Source organism: Anneissia japonica, unplaced genomic scaffold (assembly GCF_011630105.1).
Source record: "Anneissia japonica isolate Jap-2015-1 unplaced genomic scaffold, ASM1163010v1 scaffold288030_len866700_cov218, whole genome shotgun sequence".
NCBI classification, from domain to species: domain Eukaryota; kingdom Metazoa; phylum Echinodermata; class Crinoidea; order Comatulida; family Comatulidae; genus Anneissia; species Anneissia japonica.
Genome location: NW_022728334.1, coordinates 66,616 through 80,056, shown reverse-complemented (window position 1 = coordinate 80,056; position 13,441 = coordinate 66,616). Strand labels below are relative to the sequence as shown.

Below are 13,441 nucleotides of genomic sequence, written 5' to 3'. Positions count from 1 at the left end.
TAAAACCCCTCTTTTAAAAGTGTATGGAAAGAATAACAATTACGCATGACTCATGAATTTTTCCTGTTCACTTTTCCAAGTGCGGTACGTATTTTCCGGACCAAAACTGAGTAAAAACGCAATTGTTTATACTTTTCATAACCATCTCAGAAACACTTTTTCACTCGATTTCAGGGTGCAGCGGTTATCAGAAGCTAAATTTATTGTGAAAACAATGTACTTAACGTTGTTAAAGTTGGAAGCGTGTATACTTATTAGGCCAATATTTTTACAAACTCAAAAGTGCACAATTTCTACTATAAACGATTTATTCCTTTTGTATATTATGGTATTATGACCCGTATGTATATACTAGTGTTTAATATTATCTACATACATAGGATTACTGTTTTTCCTAATTTCAAAAAAAATATATATATATAGTTAGTCAACTGAATTTTATATAGCCATTATTAAACAATAATAGTTTTACGATAGTTTGATTAATGAGATAATAATATTAATCAGCATATAAAATAAAATTACGTCCATGCAAAACCTGCTTTTAAATAAAAATGTTATACCGTACTGTATTTGATTCTGTTTCAAAAATAATCTTAAAAATTATATGTTTATTTTGGGTGATAATTTTATCCACACAGGCTAATTCATGTTTTCAAAGTTAATATGGTTGATAAATAATATATATAAAATAATAATAATAATAATAATAATAATAATAATAATAATAATAATAATAATAATAATAATATTATTATTATTATCATTAATAATAATAATAATAATAATAATAAAGGTGCTCGAATAATGCTTTAATAATTAGGAATTAATAATGCTTTATACTTCAATAGGCCTATTTACGATAGTGTAATTAATGAGACATTTGTTGATTAATTTTTCGAAATCTATAATAGGTATATACCATTAATAATGATTCAGCATATTAAATCAATTAAAAAATTAGTGAAGCCGGGGCAAATAATTGATAGTAAATAACAGTACAACGAATAGCCACATAATTGTTGAATGCAGTGACCTGTCTCTAGTAATACATTAAAAATACAAATTATAATTCGGGACAAAAAATTATCTTTACATGATATGACCCATGTCACGTGTACATCGTGAACTCAAGCGGTAAAGTACCGTAGTATACGTACCGTCCCGTTTCAAGGAATGACGCCGGGACCGTATTGATAATAATTAATGGCTACGATGAATTTTCATTTCAAACATTTTACTTGAATCTATTATACTGTGTATGACGATGGTGATTAGGTATACAGATTTCAAGAAAAATACAAAAACAGCATGGTAATTAATCCTGGCGTGATTAATCCTGCTGCTTTCTAGACAGAGTCGACGTTAAGGTAAATAAAAATCGAAAAAAAAACCTGTTCCAAAGGTACGTTTGCATACAATTTTTATATAATTTGAAACATCTTACTTGAATCTATTATACTCTGTATGATGATGGTGATAACGCATACGGATTTTAAGAAAAATACAAAAACAGCATTTTTGCATACATATTTATGACATAGTTTTATGTACTTATTAAAACATTGATACAAACCAAAGTTGTCAGATATTTCATTTGAAACCAGTGTCAGTATAATCTTAGGTAAGCATGTGGTTAACATAATCAAGAATTTAGTCCAATGAAACTGTCTTGTCATCTTGATACCTTCCGAAGAAAATGTACCCTACCAGCGTCACGACGGCGTCCCCACCGAACGACCTAACGTGACGTTGTTATGTGGGTGTTTTATATTAATGAGAATGGTAATATCACTGAAAAAATAGATAAAATGACAGATGAATGACCAACAAAGACAATAGTTTATCATTAGAAGTTATTTAGTATTTATTCGGAAAGTTAATCTCAAAATCGAGTTGCCGTCCTCGGAGTTGTCAGTGACGTCGTGTGATTTGTGTGCGATTTTTACAAATTAACTCCTAAGTAAAATATAGTTGAGCCATGTAGTACCTTGCAAATTAACCAGCAACCCGGTAGTTTGTTTATTGTTTATTCATAGTTACCAACCAGAGAGATTTGAAATGCGTGAGTGACTATACCAAACCAAAACATTTTGAATGAAACAAGAAACAAAGAGTATGCAATGTGACCATCTAATTAAGTGAAATTCTATATTTTGGGAATTTTGCATGAAATCTGTCAACCACGCTTTCATGGTCGAGGTTGCTTCACCTATCACGATGTATTCCAACCATCATGAGGCCATCTAAATGAGCATTTGTCATAACAGAACGCAAATTATTTTTAATTAGTCTCATTGAATTATTATTATTATTATTAATAATATTCATTATTATTGTTGTTGTGATGAAATGTTAACACAAACAATATGGTGGCTAAAGGAATATTACATCTAAATATTTTTTTTATTTCTTTGTTCCCCGACAAAACCTATCGTCTTCCCCGACGGGGGGGGGGCTAAAACCCCCAGCCCCCTCTGGCTCCACCACTTTCCCCACACACAGTGAATGCCACCGATAATCCAACAGTCGCGCTCACCGCGACGTGAAAAAGCTACAGCGAGCGAAGTCCAGCGAAACGAGAAGGCGCATGCGCTAGGAATGCCTTCAGCCACTCTAAATGAATAATTCATTAATTTTTGCTTAACTTACCTACGATAAAAAAATTCGTGCGCCGCGCCAATCGAACATCCATTGTTGCGACATCATTCACTAAAATTGTCACTACGCTGCTGTACTCTTCATCACAGAAGAATTTTGGGCTTAGTCTTATCTTCTTAAGGATGGCTGATTTTGAAGACTTTATGAGAGTCTCTGAAGAGTGTTTAGAGGACATAGAACAATTTGAAGTATGAATCGAACATTTGTATTTAGTAATTGATTTTGTGTAGACGAAACTAGGTTAATTAAAGCAGTGAAATATCGAAAGATGGTTTTCTAGGCCTAGGCCTAGGTGGTGGGCGTAAGCCAGCCGCACTCATCAAGGCACATGTACGTAATCGGCCTGTTGACTAGGCCTGAGTGCGACGGATACAGACCATGACTGTACACACTGTTGTGAAAACTAGGCCTAGGCTAGGCCTGGAAGTAGGTTTGCTAAGGGCAAGGCATGATTTTGTTAAGAAATTAGCCCTCATCATTACGAAGATTTGTAAGTTTAGATCGAAAATTATTGTTTTGATAAATACTATAGAAATACACACACACACCACACCACTATTTACATTAACTGTCACAGAAAGAGCATGTTAGCCCATATATGGAAATGCAAGAGGTCTGACTGCCCTGATTTTGTATGCACGCAATGGAGCGTTTAAAAAAGTACTACCACGAGCTAGATAGGGGGCACCCAATTAGAATTTGAATAGAGTTTAAAACTCGAACATGCACGCAGGACACGTTCGATATACCGAACATCTGTTAAGGACACGTCCCTTTGTGGCATTACTTTTTGAAATAGAATTATGTTCCAATGAAACCCAGACAGTCGGACCTCTTGCAGGTTTATAATCTTTGCTAACTGACACTGATTGATTTGATTTTTGTAAAGTCTTTACCGAATCCAATCAGCATTTATTAATTCTTCTAACTAAGCATGTCTAATGTTTCTTAACATGGTGAATTTAAACTATAGTTTTTGAGGTTTTCATATCTTATTTCAATCTATTATAAAGTTATTGTTTTGATGAATAATATAAATATACAGACCACTCACCACACCACTACTGACTTTACCGAATCCATCCAATCAGCATTTATTAAATCTTCTAACTACAGTGTGTGTATAATGTTTCTTAATATTATAAATTTAAACTATAGTTTTTGAGGTTTTCATGTCTTATTTCATTTCCACAATGATGATAAAAAGGCAATGTTTTGCCACAAGAAGGCACAAGTTCATGTTGCAAAAAATACTGACCTAAATTAAAAAAACACTAAACTTTCACAATATATTGTAGAAGAAAATAATGCAATTAATTAATAGATAATCAGATATATTAAAAAAAAATAGGAGATATAAAAAAAAAAATAGGCAGTGTCTAGAGATCAGATAAGATAAAACTTTTTTGTCCATCATAACATGTTCTCATAATAATTCATGGTCCATTTGATGTGTATTAATTAAATTACATCACTATTCAATTCAAATTTCAGTAGAAATATAAATATATGAAATTGTTTTATCAAATATAATTAGGTAAAAAATATTTGAAAGAATTGCATATGATATGAATTATTCTGTACATTTCAAATTTTCCTTAAATTTGCAATAAAGTTATTTTGAATAATCTTGAATCTTGAATCCCATGTAGCTGTATACATATTTTTTAAATGCACAGTACCAACCATTAATTTCTTTCATTTGTTGAATTAATATTTCACTTATAATTCCAATTCTAGCGTTCTCCATTCAACTTGGTATTAACTGAAAGATTACGGAAAACATTGTACTTTGGAAAGGACACACCAGCTAGTGGTCATGCTCATCCCCTCACAGGTAAGGTCAACATTTAACACAACATTTGAAAAGTTTATAAATAATACTTTAAATGTTTTATAATAAGAAATCTATGTTAGTGTGCCTGCAATTATTTATTAATAGTTTTGTTATTATTACTCTGTAATTAAACTTTTAAAAAACATTGTACTTTGGAAAGGACACACCAGCTAGTGGTCATGCTCATCCCCTCACAGGTAAGGTCAACATTTAACACAGCATTTGAAAAGTTTATAAATAATACTTTAAATGTTTTATAATAAGAAATCTATGTTAGTGTGCCTGCAATTATTTATTAATAGTTTTGTTATTATTACTCTATGTAATTAAACTTTTAAAATACTATTTTCCCTCTCTTTTTTTAGACCTAGCATCACAATTGTTCCAGAATAGCAACCAATCAGGAATAAGACCAGTAGACACCAGATATGTTTCAAATGTAGCAAGGTGAGAAGTAATTCATCAATAACCCCTGACCCCATGCATCATCATCAACAATTTGCTCTAGAAACCCTTGGCATATTCATCATCAGCACTCGCATTCAGTTGTGGTACCTGATGTGTGTTGGTGTTAGGGGGTGCTAAACTGTCAGGCAGGAGTGTAACAATTCCCAGTGGAGGCCAAGTAGGTTCCTAATGTGATCCAAGGGTATAAGCTTCTAGTGTCTAGAAAAATGGTATATTTTGACCGAAGATGTTAAGGATAAATGATATATTGGAGGAGATTTTAATTCCAGAACTTTTAACATTCCTTAAATTGATCATAATACATAAATTGTTAAATAGAATTTAATAAAAATCAACAATTAATGAATGGATATTGAACACTAAATTATGTAATTTTGTTGAAATGAAACTTCTTTTATTCCAGGTTTCAGCAATTGTTCTGATTGTTAACAATAACAAGAGCAGAAACTTTTTTTTGCTATAAATAAATCATTGTTCTATTATTGTTTTCCATTTAGAAAATCAAGTATATCCCCATGTACTCTGATGGTTGCATTGATTTACTTAGAACGACTCCGACACAAGAATCCTAATTACCTAAAAAATGTGGCCTCTGCTGACCTGTTTCTTGTTACAATGGTAAGTTTTAAAGCTCATCTTTGCATCTTTAATTCTCCCTTTATCCTTCCCACTGCCTTTATGTTTTTCTGCCTATTTTATTGTATTGTTCTCTTTTGTTAGAGCACTTTCTTATTCTTGGCGCATAGAGACAGTTGTATATGCGCCTTACAAATTCAAAATTGAATTTGATTGGTTTGAATGTCAATCAATCAACTTTTTCTATATTCCACCTGAACATATGTACAAAAAATGTTATTAAATAGAAAGTGGAATTTATAGAAGGTTAGGCTTTTAATCTTTTTGGTTGAAATAATAGGCATTGAGAGAGCTAAGGCCAGATTTTATTCCATACAGTATTTTAACATCTATATGAATTTCATGTAAATTATATTTATAGGAACTTTATAGAAAATGAGACATTTAGCCTGAAAACCTTTGTTTTTTTTATATATTATATATACACATGCATTCCATTGAAAAGTCCAGTCGAATCAAAATATTTATGTATAAATGAATGTTAACTTGCTTTTTTGTTATATTCTGACCAGACAGCAATATACACATGTTATAAAATATAAATGTATATGCTTCAATATGTTAAATAGATTATTGACTAAGGATTCAATTATCATACAAATATTAAAATCATGTTACTACTACTACAAAATAGACAGATTTTTAATTATGAAATAAGCAGAATTGATATCTGGCATGCTACCTCTTATTTCCAACGTATTAAAGCTTGTACTGACCAGTTCTTCTATTAATATTTAAGTTCTTTTCTTACAGATGATTGCTACCAAATTTTCTTATGACGAAGGAGAAGATGAAGAAATGTTTAATGATGAATGGGCTAAGGCTGGTAAGTGAAAATATAAGTTGAATGTAATTAAAGACTGTCTGTAAACAGAACAGTTTTTGTTAGAACTTACTTTGTATATTTATGATCTCATTTAAAAATTTGAATGAATTTTTATTTTTTTCAATTAACAGACTGATACTACATTTTCAAAATCAACTTTTTTAAAAATGTCTGTAAATCAGTGCAAACTGAATCAAATATAACATTTGTGTTTTATTTGATGTTGGTAGCTCATTTTTATTTTTATTTTTGAATTTTGTAAGGACTGCATGACATAATATAATTCAGTACACAAGTTGAATATATAATAGAAAACGTATATTGAAAATAATCGTTTTGCTTCCTGTTGCTTCATAAATCTAGTCCATGAGGAATGGCAAAACTATGTGAACACCCTAGACATTCCACTTAAAGTGTATTATAAGTCAATCGTGACATCATCACTGCAACTCTCAATAATATTAGCCTATCCCCCACAGTCCAATAATTTTTCAATTAGTGGACGCTTGGCTTGATTTTTTTTTTAGGTTCGTGTGCAAAACAATTCCTCATTTTTTCGTAACTGCGACGACATCACGCACCGCGATGAAATTTGAATTGTAATTGAAAATTACTTTCGTAAAACAAGCTTAATAAGAACCCGAAGAAAGTTTACTTCAAATTCAATATTAAGTACGAACAATTAAGGAATTCATTGAATCAATGGACCCTCATAAACACAACAAATTGAACGGTATATAGGAATATTCTAGACCTATTCTGAATACTCAAGAAAGAAATTTAGATGTAGGCCTACGGCGAGGCAGAGGCCGCCGGGGCTTCCTCCTGCTAGACCGTAGCATCTACCTTCGTATAATAATTTTCCTATAGTGTACTATGTGGAGCTCTACTAATTGCTTATTATTTATCTGTATATTCTGGTTGTTTCTCTCCCATAGGAAACCTTGATACTGAAAGTGTACATAAGCTAGAAAAAGAATTTCTATGTGCAATAGTAAGTATATGACCTGTGGAGGGAGTAGGGATTATCAGCTTCTGTAATACACAACTCACTACATGGGGAGGGATAACTCAGCGGCTACTGTAAGTCTTCAAGTGTCCAGCACAGATTAGTTACTCAAATGTGCGGTCACATGATTTGAACCCAGGACCCAGGGATTGGAAGATAAGCATCTTAACTACCATTCACCAAGATACATCTCCACTACAAACATACTCTTTTCTTCTTATGGTTCTGGAAATGTGAAATTTATTATATTAATGTTATGAACAATGCAAATAAAAATAGAGTAATCACTTTTTATTTTAGCTCAGATTGTCAATTATTGTATTACTTACAATTTACTTCTAGGATTGGGATCTGTTTGTCAAGCCTCCAGACTTCCTAAAATGTCTCAATCAAGTAGAACAGACGTATGTATAAATTTCCTTGTATCAATAATATGTGACTCAATATTTATAGGTGCCAAAATCAATAATCACCTAAAAGCAAAATGAAAAGAGTAGATTGCTTTCTACAAAAAAGGGATGACATGAACATATTACTTGTTCCATTGTTAAAATAATAAATGGGTTGATGGTATAGAAGTTATAATTTGCATTTTATATTGTTATATTGTCTTATGGAATAGTTTTGTTGCACTTAGTTCAGGAGTACCTACATCTGCTCAAATGGTTCCTTGCCAGCTTAGTAATCCTGTGCGATTATTTGGAAAATTATCTGCATTAGTGACCATAGACTGATGTACATGTATATATTGTTTTCTGACTTAGAAATGTTCTTCCATCAAATAGACTTGAGGTCTTTTTGGCGTGGAGTGCTATATAAGTGTAACATACTTACCATTATTTGTCATTAGAATAGTAGGGTCAATCTGACACGTGACCCCAAAAAAATTGCAAGAAAACGTTTTTTGATGTTTTTCTGTAGAATGAGGTCTAGAGAAAAACATATTAAAAGTTGGCAAAAATCGGAGCACCGGAAAATGGTTTTTCCAAGACGGCCGCCAAAATGGTGCCAATACCTTAAAAATAACTATAAATCTGGCAATTTTCTCTTGGGAGTCGCGAATTTTGTCTCTAAACTGATGTTTATGGGCCAAAAACTTGTTAGAAGACTCAGAATATGTTTTGATCGATAATGAACAAATTCAAATGACATCCAAAATGGCCGTTTTATATTTTTTTTTTGTATAACTATAAATCATAAACTAGTGATTCTACAGTGATATTTTCAGTGGCTATGTTTTCGTCATAGAATATACGGTGCCATTTATTGAAAAAGATTCCAAGCAGTATTTTAATAAAATATAGAGTTCAAAATGGAGTCAATACCTATAACAGCTATTAAGCACTCTTAGGTAGCCATGATTTGGGATATTATAAATAGTGAATAATGTCAATATTCATAGCAGAGAACAAAATGGAAAAAAACAAATAAAGCTGATAGATATGAATGGTAACTAGACCGTAATGGTGCATTTTCCTTTACTTTGAGGGAATAGCCCTCCAGGATACTAACAATCATATCTCCACAGAGTCACAATCTCATAAAATAAAGTCATCAAGTGGAACATAGAACAATAAATAATAAAGCAATATGAATTAAATTAACGAACGGTAAAGCAAGCAGCAGGAACGCGAGGAACGCGAGCGGCAGGAACGCGAGGAACGTGAGCAGCAGGAACGCGAGGAACGTGAGCTGTCTCTTATACACATCTAGATGTGTATAAGAGACAGATGGTAGATTATTGTTGAATTCCACATTTATGAGTAGATTTTACTCATTTTTACACATTTGGCGGCCATCTTTGTTTTACCTCATATTTTGAACCTTTCCGGTGGTCCGATTTTTGCCAACTTTTGATATGTTATTCCCCAAATGTTATTGTACATAAAACCATCATAAAACCTTTTCTTGCAATTTTTTTGGGGTAAGTGCATTTTCTTCGTATTTTGACTCTACTAGAACTACTTAGTCAGTTTTTAACTTCTGATTTCCAGGATTGCTCTGAAGGAGGGTAGCAGGCGAGGATGGTTTTCCTACACCGATCTCTCTATTCTCCTCAACAACCCCAACTATCTACAGGCTATGCTAACGATGCTGGATCACATGATGAAGGTAAGTCATCCACAGGTTATAGCTATGAAAATGTTAATGACAAGGTAATGATAAGGTGTAAATAACTGTGAAATATAAGGTGGGCAGTTTTGTTCCTAAAACTACTGTACATATACAACATATCTATCATTGATGTATCTGTGATCCTGAATACAATTTTGACTCTGCATTTTTATTGGATATTACGAACCTCTTAAGAAATGTCAATACGACTGTCTAATTCATGACCACTTTTTCAAAGTAAAAACTATTAATCTTCAATCTTTTAACACAAAGCTAATCTTCTAAACCCTAGGACCACCCCAAATCTTTAAGTCCTAAAGGTGTTTTGGACTCTTGAGGAGGGCACACTAGTCCAATTTGGTAACATTAACTTAGATTAAAATTGTTTTTTTTTTACACAGATCATGTGTGCATGTATACTGACTTACAGTTTCTTGGCAACATCTGCCATTTTCTCTGTTGTTGCCTTCCACCAAGCACAAGCACCGACTTTGGATTCCTCAACCCACCATCTCATGTTTGGATCCTTAGCCAACCGTGCTACTCAAGCTAACGCTCCATTGGACAGTGTGTACACGGAAATAATTCTGAAAATGACAGGCGAACCAATCACAGACAATGTATCATCAGAACATGGCTTAGAAGATCATGTTTATGGTAGGAAGATAGGTGAAGAACCAATCACAAACCATGTTTCATCTGGATATTATGATACTGCCAAAGTGGCAAAAGGACGACCAATCACACGTTGCATCTCATCCCAACTTGGATTTAAGAATCGTAGTCGTACCAATGAAAATCATGATGGACTGAAACCCAATCTTGAATGTGAACATGTTAATCGTCTGAGAAAGTCTAAGCCTGTGATGGTGTGGAGGGATCCAGTGCTATTAATGTCCCAAAATCTTTATATAGCACTTACAACTGGTCTACACCATCTGCATGATTCAATTGGAGTCTTTGCTTCAGGATGAACTTGTCAAGAATACTCAAGGTGCCTGAGACAAATTACATGAATATTCTATTTTTCCAGTTGGTTCTTTAGAAATAAAATTTATTTACTCTTGATTTGCATATATACTATTTATTACATTGTAATTATTTACTAGTTAATCTACTAATTTTTAATAATTTGTGTGTTTTTATATAATTGATGTGGCAATTTTAACTTTATTGCATGAACATAGATATCCATATTTCCAGCACAAAACATACTCACAAATAAGATTCTCACATACTAATGCACGAGTGCTGAGTAATATCATAAGAAGCATGTGCATCTCAATACACAAAGGCTGCATGCACCATTAATGCATGAGATTCCAATATGATCATCAATTACTACCATACTTCTTTGGACTAACATCTATACTGATGGATACTGTAGATATTATCTGGGATAATCCAGGAAGACAAATTATCTTCTTTCCAATGAAAACCTTTGTATAGTGTGTCCACTTGAAAACAACTTGCTTTTTACAGTCCGACACCTATCATCTGTAAACAGTAATATTAAAACTGAAAATAAAGTGGTGTAAAAGCAGTGCCTGAAGGTTTTTGGAAGCACACTGTAAACATCAAATTTGTGGTCCTCGGTGTTAAATAAAAAATCCACACGAACCGATTTTTATGCCCACCTGGTGTATACTAAAAGTCATTGTTTCTTAACAGTCCCATAAATATTTCGGGTGTTTAACTACGTCCTGACTTCTGACCAGTCAGATATTCCAATACTTATTCGAATTTGCCTTGGCAAATTTTATAAGGTGAGGAAAGATTTCCTCTTTTAAGATAGCAGAAATCGCAATATCGAGTCCAATTTGTTTCTATTATATTTTTGCGTTGTACTCTTAGAGGTTCAATGCTTAGATGCATTTCTGAAATGTCAGCAGCTCCGTAATTTCTGAGCATCCCAATTTTGGGACGCGTATCATAATTTGCAGAACCTTGACCAGAGGCATTGGCATGGATGCTTTGCACTCTGCCTTCCTTGTCACCTGATCCATTTTGCTGTACCTTGACATTCTACCTGCTTAAGACCATTCAGATTTAATCTAAACCAATATGCAGTTGAAATTGCCTAAGTTGAATGTAAAATAGCATTGAAAAATTGTTCGACTTGGATAAAATTTGTTAATGGAAAACACAACAATTTGGCATGTAAAATAAGATCGATTTAATAATTGTTTGAATTTGGGAAAGCCATCTTAGGCAAGTTTAACTGAATATCAAAATTTAACAATTCCAAAATAAATACAACCAATTTAACTAACTTTAAATTAATGCAGTATATATACCGTCTCTTATACACATCTAGATGTGTATAAGAGACAGCCCTAGGACCACCCCAAATCTTTAAGTCCTAAAGGTGTTTTGGACTCTTGAGGAGGGCACACTAGTCCAATTTGGTAACATTAACTTAGATTAAAATTGTTTTTTTTTTACACAGATCATGTGTGCATGTATACTGACTTACAGTTTCTTGGCAACATCTGCCATTTTCTCTGTTGTTGCCTTCCACCAAGCACAAGCACCGACTTTGGATTCCTCAACCCACCTTGACATAATGACGTCATTTTGTATGTTATGATGTCACTTAAAACGCTTCAGACACCTTCAAGACATATGCACTTAGCAAAATATGCAATATTTTTAGTAATATTTACATTCAAAATGGTAGATTATTGTTGAATTCCACATTTATGAGTAGATTTTACTCATTTTTACACATTTGGCGGCCATCTTTGTTTTACCTCATATTTTGAACCTTTCCGGTGGTCCGATTTTTGCCAACTTTTGATATGTTATTCCCCAAATGTTATTGTACATAAAACCATCATAAAACCTTTTCTTGCAATTTTTTTGGGGTAAGTGCATTTTCTTCGTATTTTGACTCTACTATACCCGGTAATCACAAATCGCAAGGAATCGTCGAAAGGTTCAACAAGACTCTTGCCACCAAACTGTTTCCGCATCAGTATGCGCGAGAAATGGTGGATCCGACAAGACGCAACGCGGAATGGGTAGAAAATTCAAGACCCGTTTTGAACGAGTTGAACGCACAAGGTCCCGACGAGGCCGTACGTAGGCGAGACGAAATTAAATACGAACCCAAGTATAATCGACCCGTTGGATTGGATGAGCCCGTCTTGGATTCGAGTTTGCGCGTACGATACCTGTACAGACCCGGAGAATTGGAAGGGGGTGAAAGACGCAGAGCTACCGATCCGATATGGAGTATCGATACGTACGACGTGCGAAACGTCATGATCAAGCCCAAACAACCCGCCTTGTATTTTTTACAAGGCGTACCGAGGAGTTTTGTACGAGAAGAATTGTTGGTCGTTCCCTTTGACACGCAATTACCGCCTAAATGAAAAATGGTTAAGGGAAAAACACGTTGTAATAAAAATGATGCAAAATTCTTGTCGTTATCTCAGGATGGGTTCGATCGAATTGTGTGGAAAAGCAATATTGAAGCATCAAGACTCGCTACCCGAGCAACTACGCGGATATTGTCGCGGTCACAAGTTTAGAATCATGCGAGGTGGGGGTACAGTTTCGTGCGAAAAATGTGGTAGGGGCTGTAGGACTATACTACACAATATTTGCTATAGATGCGGTGGACAAGTTGTAAGCAACGCGATACTCTTAAAACGTCGATCGCCTAGTCGACGCGTCGAGGGTGATGATGTAAACGGTTGTCGTTATCTCAAGATGGGTTCGACCGATTTATGCCTCAAGATTATCCATCGAGATCAAGACTCGCTACCCGATCATCTAAAGGGGTATTGCGCCTATCACAAGTATAGGATAATACACAATAGCAAGATAGTTCCGTGTAACGTATGCGGTATAGGATGCAAGGTTACAATTAACGGTGCGTGTA

At 33.8% G+C, this 13,441-nt stretch overlaps 1 protein-coding gene across 1 annotated transcript; it reads left to right on the top strand.

Moving 5' to 3' along the window:
* Nucleotides 1-2,690: 2,690 nt before the first annotated feature.
* Nucleotides 2,691-10,628, top strand: LOC117114084 (protein CNPPD1-like). The gene is made up of 9 exons (XM_033257626.1): nt 2,691-2,849; nt 4,402-4,498; nt 4,864-4,945; nt 5,464-5,584; nt 6,356-6,428; nt 7,367-7,422; nt 7,780-7,841; nt 9,432-9,549; nt 9,954-10,628. The coding sequence occupies exons 1-9, from the start codon at nt 2,784-2,786 to the stop codon at nt 10,524-10,526; spliced, it is 1,248 nt and encodes a 415-aa protein (XP_033113517.1). The 5' UTR covers nt 2,691-2,783; the 3' UTR covers nt 10,527-10,628.
* The last annotated feature ends 2,813 nt before the right edge of the window (nt 10,629-13,441 follow it).